The following is a 14,146-nucleotide window of genomic DNA, read 5'->3' as shown; positions in this document are numbered from 1 at the left end:
GTAATTTTTTTGTTATTTACGGCCCCCCTGAAAAGAACACAAAATCCATTATGTAGCCCATTTTAAGAAACATTTAATAGATATCCCTGTAGCTACTGCAATTGTCACATTTTAAAATGTGTAAAGGTTGTACCTTTTTCAAATATTTAGGATTGGATATCTGGTTCTGGAATAACAGAAGTGGAACTAAAATAATTAATGGTGCTCTGTGTTTAATCCCCCCTCCCCCACAAATGGTTTTAAACACATATATAAAATCCCACTTGGGAGCTGCAGGCATTGCAGATTCTAAGCAGGACACAATCAGTAATTGGTTCTTCAACTGCCACTACTGATTGGCACAATTGTACCAGAGCTGTTGCCAAGCAGAATATAAATTAACTCATTTTTATAAGTCTGATCTAAGCAGATCATTCAGTTGCGTGTAACAGAGTACAGGAGGTTTAAGCTGCTGCGATGATTCAATCCAATCTTCCTGAATATCTTCAGCAAGACATTATCTAAGAATGTGCAGAAGTGTCCTTTACTTGAGTCAGGGTCTGAATGTAATGAGTCCTCACGAGAAGCTGAGCCAACAATGACATCACAGCGTACTGAAAGCTTTCCAAAATCAATTTCTGGAGTCTTAATTGCTTATAGTTTTAAATAATGCAAAGTAATGCGTTCAAATGTATTCTGCAGCTGGGAGTCTTAAATAATTAGATTTCTTCTCTGCTTTATTCCCAGTTTAAGTTTGTCCCTTTTCTATTTATTATATATATATATATATATTTCTTTTCTACATTTATATTTGCTTTCACAATTAATATTTTATGCTAAAGACTGCTGTTTTCATATTTCTAGGTGTGCTGAAAGACATTATGATACCAACAAATTCAGCTGCAGAGGTAAGTTTTGCAGGTCACTTTTGTAGGTGCATTCTTTAAATTTAGTTAACCATTCTAAATGTAAATTGCCACTAAAGGAACATTTCGACTTGCTTGAGATTTGAATAACTTTTACTGCACAGGCTATATTCTCAAAAGATCACTATTCAGGTGAAATCTTAAAAATTAAAATAAAAAAATAATCCTTCAGTACTATGGGATACTTCATTGGATTCTTCAAAATGTTTCCTTTTTAGCACTGTGTATCTATTTCACATTTGACGGCCAAATAATGGCATGAAATATACCAAAATGGGCCTAGATTAATACCTTGGGTTGTCTTATTTAAAAATTATATTTCCATCTAAAGGGGAGGAGAGTCCACTGCTTCATTCATTACTATTGGGAATTAAGAACCTGGCCACCAGGAGGAGGCAAAGACACCCCAGCCAAAGGCTTAAATACCTCCCCCACTTCCCTCATCCCTCAGTCATTCTTTGCCTTTCGTCACAGGAGGATGGTAGAGGAGTGCCGGAGCTTCGGAGTAGTATCTTATGGAGGGTAGTACTCTTTGCAGTGGGACTGGAGTTTTAAATAGTCCTGTCAGCCTCTCAGTGAGAGCCTGGGCAAAAGTTAGAGTCCAGAGATGCAGGGATAATCTTTCTCTGAAACCATCCCGACTCATATTAACAGCTCCATAAGCAATCAGCGTTGACGAGTTTCGCTGCCTGCTTTCTTCACTCAAGTCCATGTCAGGAGCGAGGCTACTAACCTGTCACACTTGAAGGGCCGTGTTCCTGTTCCACTGTGTAAATTCTGGTAAGATCATTTCATTTTTTATTAATAACATAGAAGACAGGGTCACAGTGTGGCGCCTTTTTATCTTTCACAGAATCAAGGGTTAATATTCCTGGAAGGGGGATTATTGAACAGGGGGGGTTTCCACAAGATATTGTTTGTGTCATTCCTGCGCTGTGCGAGATGAGGCTCTGGCAATGTGTGGAACTTTCAGGATACTTGGGAAACTTGTGCAGCCATTTTTTGGCGTGTTTTCCCCTAGTGCAGGGGCGGTCTTGCCAGGCATTCCATGCGACTGGGTGTGGTTATCTATCCTTTCTGTTGATCTGTGGCGCAGGAGACGTAGCGGTTTCTGTAGTCCGGGTCCTAGGAGGTGGTGAGTGCCCCGGCCATTGGTGATATAAAGGTGCCTTTCTCCAACATAGGTGTGTCCGGTCCACGGCGTCATCCTTACTTGTGGGATATTCTCTTCCCCAACAGGAAATGGCAAAGAGCCCAGCAAAGCTGGTCACATGATCCCTCCTAGGCTCCGCCTACCCCAGTCATTCTCTTTGCCGTTGTACAGGCAACATCTCCACGGAGATGGCTTAGAGTTTTTTAGTGTTTAACTGTAGTTTTTCATTATTCAATCAAGAGTTTGTTATTTTCAAATAGTGCTGGTACGTACTATTTACTCAGAAACAGAAAAGAGATGAAGAATTCTGTTTGTATGAGGAAAATGATTTTAGCAACCGTAACTAAAATCCATGGCTGTTCCACACAGGACTGTTGAGAGCAATTAACTTCAGTTGGGGGAACAGTTTGCAGTCCCTTGCTGCTTGAGGTATGACACATTCTAACAAGACGATGTAATGCTGGAAACTGTCATTTTCCCTATGGGATCCGGTAAGCCATGTTTATTACGATTGTAAATAAGGGCTTCACAAGGGCTTATTTAAACTGTAGACTTTTTCTGGGCTAAATCGATTGATTATTAACACATATTTAGCCTTGAGGAATCATTTTATCTGGGTATTTTGATATAATAATATCGGCAGGCACTGTTTTAGACACCTTATTCTTTAGGGGCTTTCCCAAAGCATAGGCAGAGTCTCATTTTCGCGCCGGTGTTGCGCACTTGTTTTTGAGAGGCATGGCATGCAGTCGCATGTGAGAGGAGCTCTGATACTTATAAAAGACTTCTGAAGGCGTCATTTGGTATCGTATTCCCCTTTGGGTTTGGTTGGGTCTCAGCAAAGCAGATACCAGGGACTGTAAAGGGGTTTAAAGCTTAAAACGGCTCCGGTTCCGTTATTTTAAGGGTTAAAGCTTCCAAAATTGGTGTGCAATATTTTCAAGGCTTTAAGACGCTGTGGTGAAAATTTGGTGAATTTTGAACAATTCCTTCATGTTTTTTCGCAATTGCAGTAATAAAGTGTGTTCAGTTTAAAATTTAAAGTGACAGTAACGGTTTTATTTTAAAACGTTTTTTGTACTTTCTGATCAAGTTTATGCCTGTTTAACATGTCTGAACTACCAGATAGACTGTGTTCTGAATGTGGGGAAGCCAGAATTCCTATTCATTTAAATAAATGTGATTTATGTGATAATGACAATGATGCCCAAGATGATTCCTCAAGTGAGGGGAGTAAGCATGGTACTGCATCATTCCCTCCTTCGTCTACACGAGTCTTGCCCACTCAGGAGGCCCCTAGTACATCTAGCGCGCCAATACTCCTTACTATGCAACAATTAACGGCTGTAATGGATAATTCTGTCAAAAACATTTTAGCCAAAATGAACCCTTGTCAGCGTAAGCGTGGCTGCTCTGTTTTAGTTACTGAAGAGCATGACGACGCTGATATTAATATCTCTGAAGGGCCCCTAACCCAATCTGAGGGGGCCAGGGAGGTTTTGTCTGAGGGAGAAATTACTGATTTAGGGAACATTTCTCAGCAGGCTGAATCTGATGTGATTACATTTAAATTTAAATTGGAACATCTCCGCATTTTGCTTAAGGAGGTATTATCCACTCTGGATGATTGTGAAAATTTAGTCATCCCAGAGAAACTATGTAAAATGGACAAGTTCCTAGAGGTGCCGGGGCTCCCAGAAGCTTTTCCTATACCCAAGCGGGTGGCGGACATTGTTAATAAAGAATGGGAAAGGCCCGGTATTCCTTTCGTCCCTCCCCCCATATTTAAAAAATTGTTTCCTATGGTCGACCCCAGAAAGGACTTATGGCAGTCAGTCCCCAAGGTCGAGGGAGCGGTTTCTACTTTAAACAAACGCACCACTATTCCCATAGAGGATAGTTGTGCTTTCAAAGATCCTATGGATAAAAAATTAGAAGGTTTGCTTAAAAAGATGTTTGTTCAGCAGGGTTACCTTCTACAACCCATTTCATGCATTGTCCCTGTCACTACTGCCGCATATTTCTGGTTTGATGAACTGCTTAAGGTGCTCGATAGTGACTCTCCTCCTTATGAGGAGATTATGGACAGAATCAATGCTCTCAAATTGGCTAATTCTTTCACTCTAGACGCCTCTTTGCAATTGGCTAAGTTAGCGGCTAAGAACTCTGGGTTTGCTATTGTGGCGCGCAGAGCGCTTTGGTTGAAATCTTGGTCGGCTGATGCGTCTTCCAAGAACAAGCTACTAAACATTCCTTTCAAGGGGAAAACGTTGTTTGGTCCTGACTTGAAGGAGATTATCTCTGATATCACTGGGGGTAAGGGCCACGCCCTTCCTCAGGATCGGCCTTTCAAGGCAAAAAATAGACCTAATTTTCGCCCCTTTCGTAAAAACGGACCAGCCCAAGGTGCTACGTCCTCTAAGCAAGAGGGTAATACTTCTCAGGCCAAGCCAGCTTGGAGACCAATGCAAGGCTGGAACAAGGGAAAGCAGGCCAAGAAACCTGCCACTGCTACCAAGACAGCATGAAATATTGGCCCCCGATCCGGGACCGGATCTGGTGGGGGGCAGACTCTCTCTCTTCGCTCAGGCTTGGGCAAGAGATGTTCTGGATCCTTGGGCGCTAGAAATAGTCTCCCAGGGTTATCTTCTGGAATTCAAGGGACTTCCCCCAAGGGGGAGGTTCCACAGGTCGCAGTTGTCTTCAGACCACATAAGAAGACAGGCGTTCTTACATTGTGTAGAAGACCTGTTAAAAATGGGAGTGATTCATCCTGTTCCATTAAGAGAACAAGGGATGGGGTTCTACTCCAATCTGTTCATAGTTCCCAAAAAAGAGGGAACGTTCAGACCAATCCTAGATCTCAAGATCTTAAACAAATTTCTCAAGGTCCCATCGTTCAAGATGGAAACCATTCGAACTATCCTTCCTTCCATCCAGGAAGGTCAATTCATGACCACGGTGGATTTAAAGGATGCGTATCTACATATTCCTATCCACAAGGAACATCATCGGTTCCTAAGGTTTGCATTCCTGGACAAACATTACCAGTTCGTGGCGCTTCCTTTCGGATTAGCCACTGCTCCAAGGATTTTCACAAAGGTACTAGGGTCCCTTCTAGCGGTGCTAAGACCAAGGGGCATTGCAGTAGTACCTTACCTGGACGACATTCTGATTCAAGCGTCGTCCCTTCCTCAAGCAAAGGCTCACACGGACATTGTCCTGGCCTTTCTCAGATCTCACGGCTGGAAAGTGAACGTGGAAAAGAGTTCTCTATCCCCGTCAACAAGGGTTCCCTTCTTGGGAACAATTATAGACTCCTTAGAAATGAGGATCTTTCTAACAGAGGCCAGAAAAACAAAGCTTCTGGACTCTTGTCGGATACTTCATTCCGTTCCTCTTCCTTCCATAGCTCAGTGCATGGAAGTGATCGGGTTGATGGTGGCGGCGATGGACATAGTTCCTTTTGCGCGCATTCATCTAAGACCATTACAACTGTGCATGCTCAGTCAGTGGAATGGGGACTATACAGACTTGTCTCCGAGGATACAAGTAAATCAGAGAACCAGAGACTCACTCCGTTGGTGGCTGTCCCTGGACGATCTGTCTCAAGGGATGATGTTCCACAGACCAGAGTGGGTCATTGTCACGACCGACGCCAGTCTGATAGGCTGGGGCGCGGTCTGGGGATCCCTGAAAGCTCAGGGTCTTTGGTCTCGGGAAGAATCTCTTCTACCGATAAATATTCTGGAACTGAGAGCGATATTCAATGCTCTCCAGGCCTGGCCCCAGCTTGCGAGGACCAGGTTCATACGGTTTCAATCAGACAACATGACGACTGTTGCGTACATCAACCATCAGGGGGGAACAAGGAGTTCCCTAGCGATGGAAGAAGTAACCAAAATTATTCTTTGGGCGGAGTCTCACTCCTGCCACCTGTCTGCTATCCACATCCCAGGAGTGGAAAATTGGGAAGCGGATTTTCTGAGTCGGCAGACATTGCATCCGGGGGAGTGGGAACTCCATCCGGAAATCTTTGCCCAAGTCACTCACCTGTGGGGCATTCCAGACATGGATCTGATGGCCTCTTGTCAGAACTTCAAAGTTCCTTGCTACGGGGCCAGATCCAGGGATCCCAAGGCGGCTCTAGTGGATGCACTAGTAGCACCTTGGACCTTCAAACTAGCTTATGTGTTCCCGCCTTTTCCTCTCATCCCCAGGCTGATAGCCAGGATCAAGCAGGAGAGGGCGTCGGTGATCTTGATAGCTCCTGCGTGGCCACGCAGGACTTGGTATGCAGATCTGGTGAATATGTCATCGGCTCCACCTTGGAAGCTACCTTTGAGACGAGACCTTCTTGTTCAGGGTCCGTTCGAACATCCGAATCTGGTTTCACTCCAGCTGACTGCTTGGAGATTGAACGCTTGATTTTATCGAAGCGAGGATTCTCAGATTCTGTGATCGATACTCTTGTTCAGGCCAGAAAGCCTGTGACTAGAAAGATTTACCACAAAATTTGGAAAAAATATATCTGTTGGTGTGAATCTAAAGGATTCCCTTGGGACAAGGTTAAGATTCCTAGGATTCTATCCTTCCTTCAAGAAGGATTGGAAAAAGGATTATCTGCAAGTTCCCTGAAGGGACAGATTTCTGCCTTGTCGGTATTACTTCACAAAAAGCTGGCAGCTGTGCCAGATGTTCAAGCCTTTGTTCAGGCTCTGGTTAGAATCAAGCCTGTTTACAAACCTTTGACTCCTCCTTGGAGTCTCAATTTAGTTCTTTCAGTTCTTCAGGGGGTTCCGTTTGAACCCTTACATTCCGTTGATATTAAGTTATTATCTTGGAAAGTTTTGTTTTTAGTTGCGATTTCTTCTGCTAGAAGAGTCTCAGAATTATCTGCTCTGCAGTGTTCTCCTCCTTATCTGGTGTTCCATGCAGATAAGGTGGTTTTACGTACTAAACCTGGTTTTCTTCCAAAAGTTGTTTCTAACAAAAACATTAACCAGGAGATTATCGTACCTTCTCTGTGTCCAAAACCAGTTTCAAAGAAGGAACGTTTGTTGCACAATTTGGATGTTGTTCGCGCTCTAAAATTCTATTTAGATGCTACAAAGGATTTTAGACAAACATCTTCCTTGTTTGTTGTTTATTCAGGTAAAAGGAGAGGTCAAAAGGCAACTTCTACCTCTCTCTCTTTTTGGATTAAAAGCATTATCAGATTGGCTTACGAGACTGCCGGACGGCAGCCTCCCGAAAGAATCACAGCTCATTCCACTAGGGCTGTGGCTTCCACATGGGCCTTCAAGAACGAGGCTTCTGTTGATCAGATATGTAGGGCAGCGACTTGGTCTTCACTGCACACTTTTACCAAATTTTACAAGTTTGATACTTTTGCTTCTTCTGAGGCTATTTTTGGGAGAAAGGTTTTGCAAGCCGTGGTGCCTTCCATTTAGGTGACCTGATTTGCTCCCTCCCTTCATCCGTGTCCTAAAGCTTTGGTATTGGTTCCCACAAGTAAGGATGACGCCGTGGACCGGACACACCTATGTTGGAGAAAACAGAATTTATGTTTACCTGATAAATTTCTTTCTCCAACGGTGTGTCCGGTCCACGGCCCGCCCTGGTTTTTTTAATCAGGTCTGATATTTTATTTTCTTTAACTACAGTCACCACGGTACCATATGGTTTCTCCTATGCAAATATTCCTCCTTAACGTCGGTCGAATGACTGGGGTAGGCGGAGCCTAGGAGGGATCATGTGACCAGCTTTGCTGGGCTCTTTGCCATTTCCTGTTGGGGAAGAGAATATCCCACAAGTAAGGATGACGCCGTGGACCGGACACACCGTTGGAGAAAGAAATTTATCAGGTAAACATAAATTCTGTTTTTTAATAAAGTTAGTCTAACCAAGCACGCAAGTGATGGAGGACTCTGACGCGTTGGAAGGCTCTCCTTCCTTAATAAAGTCTCATTCCTGTGTTTATTATGAGGAGGTTCTGGTAGATCAGCCTGCTCAACTTTGTTCCACATGCCTTGATAAAGTTACAACATCTATATGTAAGCAGATGTCTAATACTACTGAGCCATCCACCTTCGTTTCGGGAGGTGCGTTTCCTACATGCATCTCCGATTGCACATGCAGCGCCCCGGGGTCCAACCGTTACTCCTTCAGGAGAGATTCGTTGGCTGTCAGACTTTGCTGACCAACTGGAATCGATGGTTTCAAAAGTGTTCCATGCCTTACCACGTTCTGCTAAGCACAAGCGTAGGGTTTAATGATAGCAGCCCAGCTCGGCCCAGGGTTTGTCCTCGCCGATGGGAGATCCAGAGGCTCTATACGATGACAAGACCCACTCCGATACTTTGGAGGAGGCCCCTTCTGGGTTGGGGTCCGTGTCATCTAAACCTCTGGCGGCGGAGGTGCCTGGTTATAGGATTAGGATGGAGAATTTTGACTTTCTGCTACGGCAGGTGCTTTCTACTCTGGAGGTTCCGGAACCTAATATACTGGAGGAACCTGTGATTCCTAAGCTTGACAGGGTAGTACCTCAGTCTTTCCCGGTTCCCGTTAAGATGGCTAATATTAAGAACGACTGGGAGTGATTAGGTTCTTCCTTTTTCCCCTTCTTCCTTTAAAAAACGTCCCCGTTTTGGACTCTCAGCTTGAGCTGTGGGGACCATCCCTAAGGTGGATGGGGCTATCTCTATGCTCTTGAAGCGGACGACTATTCATCCTCGAGGATAGTTCGTCGTTTAAAGAGCCCATGGATAAAAAGCTGGAAAACATGTTGAGAAAGATGTTTCAGCACACAGGGTTGGTTTTTCAGCCAGCAACGGCCGCTGCGGCGGTCGCTGGAGCTGCAAAATATTGGTGTGAATCCCTGTGTGAAATGGTCGAGGGGGAGACATCCATCGACAAGATACAGGAGAAGATTAAGGCGCTGAAGATTGCCAATTCTTTCATCTGTGGCTAAAATCTTGGTCTGTGGACATGACCTCTAAGGAAAGATCCTGTTCGGTCCAGGACGCATAGTTGCAGGACGTTTAGGATCCTTGGGTTCTAGAAGTGGTCTCCCAGGGTTACAGGATAGGGTTCAGATCCCATCCGCCCGAGGTCAGATTCCTCCTATCAAACATGTCTTCAAGACCAGAGAAGAGAGGCGCCTTTCTGGAGTGTGTGAGAGATCTCGCCTCTCTCAGGGTTATCGTACCAGTACCCCTAGCAGAGAGGGGTCTAGGGTACTATTCCAACCTTTTTGTGGTTCCAAAGAAGGAGGGCATGTTCCGCACAATTCTGGACCTAAAGTGTTTAAACAAGTTTCTGAGTCTTCCATCGTTCAAAATGGAAACAATCAGATCTATTCTGCCCCTAGTTTAAAGGGGACAGTTCATGACGACTATAGTCTTAAAGGACGCTTACCTTCATGTTCCAATCCACAGGGACCACTTCAGGTTCCTAAGATTTGCATTTCTGGACCAAAACTTCCAGTTTGTGGCCCTTCCTTTTGGTTTTGCGACGGCCCCCAGAGTCTTCACAAAGGTTCTAGGGGCACTGCTTGCAGTGGCCAGATCCAGGGGCATTGCAGTGGCACCTTACCTGGACGACATCCTGGTTCAGGCGACGTCGCTCAGCCTCGCAGAGGATCATTCGAGGCCTCTTCTTATTCTTCTCCAATCTCACGGTTGGAAGGTCAACTCAGGAAAGAGTTCCCTGGTTCCCAACAACAGGGTGGAGTTCCTGGGCACAATAATAGACTCTGTCCATGAAGATGTTTCTCACAGATCAGCGGCACAGGAAGCTTGCGTCAACCTGTCTTGCCCTTCAGTTCTCCTCAAGCCCATTGGTGGCTCAATGTATGGAGGTGATAGGTCTCATGGTGATAAGCATAGATGTCATCCCATTCGCCAGGTTCCACCTAAGACCTCTTCAATTGTGCATGTTGAGACAGTGGAACGGCAATCATTCTGATCTATCACAGCTGATATCCCTGGATGCTCGGACTCGGAACTCCCTCTCTTGGTGGATTCGTCCGGAGCAACTGTCCATGAGGACATCCTTCTTGATACCGTCCTGGGAGATTGTGACCATGGACGCCAGTCTGTCAGGATAGGGAGCTGTTTGGGGTGCCAGGATGGCACAAGGAAAGTGGTCCAGGGAGGAGTATCTCTCCTTCCGATCAACATAGAACTATGAGCAATCTACAATGCTCTGAAGGCTTGGCCTTCTCTGGGGTCGGTCAGTTTCATCAGATTCCAGACTGACATTACCTCTGTGGCTTACATCAACCATCAAGGGGGTACGAGGAGCTTCCTCGCAATAAGGGAGGTGTCTTGGATTCTGGAGTTGGCGGAGTCCCATGACTGCTCGCTCTCAACGATTCACATTCCGGGTGTGGACAACTGGGAATCTGGCTTTCTCAGCAGACAGTCCTTCCATCCGGGGGAATGGTCTCTTCACCCCGAGATGTTTGCGGAGATTTGTCACAGATGGGGAACGCCGGAGAGAGATCTTATGGTGTCCAGACTCGAATGCAAACTGCCTCGATACGGGTCGAGGTCCAGGGATCCCCAGGCAGAGCTTATAGATGCCTTAGTGGTTCCTTGGGGATTCTGCCTAGCTTACATTTTTCCTCCGTTACCACTTCTACCTTGCATAGTGGCACGCATCAAACAGGAGCGGGCCTCTGCCATTCTGATTGCTACTTCGCGGCCGTGGAGGCCGTGAAGGTTACCCTGTCGCAGGGATCTGCTGTCACAGGGCCTCTTTCAGCATCAAAATCTGGATTCTCTGAGGCTGACTGCGTGGAGATTGAACGCCTAGTCTTAGCCAAGAGAGGCTTTTCAGAAAGTGTGATTGATACTCTAATTCAGACAAGGAAGCCAGTCACTCGTTGCATCTGCTATAAGGTGTGGAGGACTTTCTTGTCCTGGTGTGAGAAACATAGATAACCTTGGCATAAGGTGAAGGTATCCAGGATTCTGTCCTTTCTCCAAGATGGCTTGGAGAAGGGTCTTGCCGCTAGTTCCTTAGAGATTTCGGCATTATCAGTTTTTTGTTGCATAGGAGACTCGCTGAGCTCCCTGACATTCAATCTTTAGTTCAGGCCTTTCTTTAGACAGTTGGCTCCGCCTTGGAGCTTAAACTTAGTCCTTAAGGTTTTGCAGAAGGTTCCATTTGAACCTATGCATTCCATAGACATTAAGATTCTGTCCTGGAAGGTTCTCTTCCTGTTGGCTATTGCATTGGTACGCAGAGTATCTGAACTAGCTGCCTTGCAATGTGATCCTCCTCATCTTGTGTTTCATGCGGATAAGGCTGTACTTCGCACTGGGTTGGGGTTTCTCCCTAAGGTGTTGTCTAACCATAACATAAATCAGGAAATAGTTGTTCCTTTTTTGTGTTCCAACCCTTCCTCTTCAAAGGAGAGGTTACTTCATAACCTGGATGTGGTTCGTGCCTTGAAGTAATATCTTCAGGCTACAAAGGATTTCAGACAGTCTACATCTCTTTTTGTGGTTTATTCGGGGAAGCACAAGGGGCAAAGGGCCTCTGCTGCTACTTTGTCTTTTTGGTTGAGAAGCTTGATTCACTTGGCTTATGAGACAGCGGGACATAAGCCTCCTCAGAGGATCACAGCTCATTCAACTAGAGCTGTGGCTTCATCTTGGGCCTTCAAGAATGAGGCCTCTATGGAGCATATTTTGTAAGGCGGCTACCTGGTCCTTACACACTTTTATAAAGTTTTACAAATTAGACGTTTTTGCTTCTGCGGAAGCTGTTTTTGGGGGAGAGGTTTTGCAGGCTGTGGTGCCTTCAGATTAGGGTCTGCCTTTTACCCTCCTGGTTTCATTCAATGTCCTCTAGAGCTTGGGTATATGTTCCCAATAGTAATGAATGAAGTCGTGAACTCTCCTCCCCTTTAGATGGAAAACATAAATTATGCATACCTGATAATTTAATTTCCATCGAGGGGAGGAGAGTCCACGGCTCACGTCCGTATCTTCATTGGGTGGCCCTAAATTTATTCATCTGCTGGCACCTTTTTTACCCGGATATTTCTCCTACTGTTCCTGGTTCCTTTGGCAGAATGACTGGGGGAAGAGGGAAGTGGGGGAGGTATTTTAAGCCTTTGGCTGGGGTGTCTTTGCCTCCTCCTGGTGGCCAGGTTCTTAATTCCCAATAGATATGAATGAAGCCGTGGACTCTCCTCACCTCGATGGAAATGAAATTATCAGGTAAGCATAATTTGTTATTCTTTTGTGGGTCAATCTGAGAATGTGTGCAGTTCAGCTATATCATATGAGTCACCCATTGCATCATTTTATACATAGCTGCAGATAAAGACCTCAAAATCGTCAAATATTTTAAAAATATTTTTTCCCATATCTTAATCAGAGAATACAAATGAGTGAATTGAGTGATCAATTGAGTAATTCAAAAAGGTGTGTGTATAGATTTCATGTGCTCCAGGCATCTGTCTCCATATGGAAGCGGAGCACAACTGGTCCATTTGAAGGCAGATGCATGATAGTTATTGACAGTGTGTGTCAGTCTGTAACATTTTTGTGCTGGTGGTAGAGAAGGAGGGAGTTGGGTGACGTGGAGGTGGTAGGGAGTGGGAGGGGCCCTACGTCACAGAAAATGTTTTGAAGGGAGAGTGAACGATGGGAACTAGCTACACTACAGAAAAGGGGAATTCAAACTGGGGGAGCACCCTCACTAATCAAAGGTAGGGCAGCGGTAGAAGGCACCACTACACTACAGGAAAAAATGAAGTGGGAGGTGTCTGGTAGGAGGGTACTCTCTACTCTGCATGAAAAATTAGCCATTCAAGCTAACTGATTAACCCACTCACTGTCAGGGTGCAGAGCTGCAATTGGTGGCATTCTAATGGCCAAATTGCAATGGAAAATGCAAAATGCAAAGCCATGCATATCTGCTATTTCTGAACAAAGAGGATCCCAGAAAAGTTTTTATAACCATTTGTCATAGGACTGCAGTAGTTTTGTGTAATTTCAGTGAGAATTTTTTTTTATGATCGTATCTGGCGGTCAAATAATAGCATCAAATATACAAAAATGGGCATAGATCAATACCCTGGGTTGTCTACTTTAAAAATATATATATATTTTTCATAGGCAAATTAGAAGCTCTATTTCTGTTTAATCAGAGTGATGACAAAAATTCTGGTACTTTGAACAAAGTTTTTCTCTGAAATTCCTGGTAGTGAAGGGGTTTAAGGGGGCACAAGTCCAAATTTTCCAATTTACTTCCATTATCAAATTTTGCACAGTATTTTTATATACACACTTTCTGAGGCACTAGCTACTGCTCAGCATGTGCATAAGTTCAGTGTATTACACTAGTCTGTATTTGGTTGATAGCTGTCACATGATACGTGGTGCTGGCAAATAGGAGAAAAAATTAAATTGTCAGAAATATACTGCTTATTTGAATTTCAGAATAAGGCTTATTGCATTGTATTTCTCCAACATAGGTGTGTCCGGTCCACGGCGTCATCCTTACTTGTGGGATATTCTCTTCCCCAACAGGAAATGGCAAAGAGCCCAGCAAAGCTGGTCACATGATCCCTCCTAGGCTCCGCCTACCCCAGTCATTCTCTTTGCCGTTGTACAGGCAACATCTCCACGGAGATGGCTTAGAGTTTTTTAGTGTTTAACTGTAGTTTTTATTATTCAATCAAGAGTTTGTTATTTTAAAATAGTGCTGGTATGTACTATTTACTCAGAAACAGAAAAGAGATGAAGATTTCTGTTTGTATGAGGAAAATGATTTTAGCACCGTAACTAAAATCCATGGCTGTTCCACACAGGACTGTTGAGAGCAATTAACTTCAGTTGGGGGAACAGTGTGCAGTCTCTTACTGCTTGAGGTATGACACATTCTAACAAGACGATGTAATGCTGGAAGCTGTCATTTTCCCTATGGGATCCGGTAAGCCATGTTTATTAAGATAGTAAATAAGGGCTTCACAAGGGCTTATTAAGACTGTAGACTTTTTCTGGGCTAAATCGATTCATTATTAACACATATTTAGCCTTGAGGAATCATTTATTCTGGGTATTTT

General features: G+C 44.5%; 1 protein-coding gene across 1 annotated transcript in view; it reads left to right on the top strand.

Moving 5' to 3' along the window:
• Positions 1 to 14,146, top strand: part of PTEN (phosphatase and tensin homolog) — a 143,634-nt gene that overhangs the window by 95,329 nt on the left and 34,159 nt on the right. The window contains exon 4 of the mRNA XM_053692215.1: positions 844 to 887. Coding sequence (XP_053548190.1) covers positions 844 to 887 — 44 coding nt within the window. The remainder of the gene's footprint in view (positions 1 to 843; positions 888 to 14,146) is intronic.

Source organism: Bombina bombina, chromosome 9, assembly GCF_027579735.1.
Source record: "Bombina bombina isolate aBomBom1 chromosome 9, aBomBom1.pri, whole genome shotgun sequence".
In the NCBI taxonomy this organism is placed as follows: Eukaryota; Metazoa; Chordata; class Amphibia; order Anura; family Bombinatoridae; genus Bombina; species Bombina bombina.
Note: the sequence above shows the minus strand (reverse complement) of the source record. Positions and strands in the feature narration are given on the sequence as shown.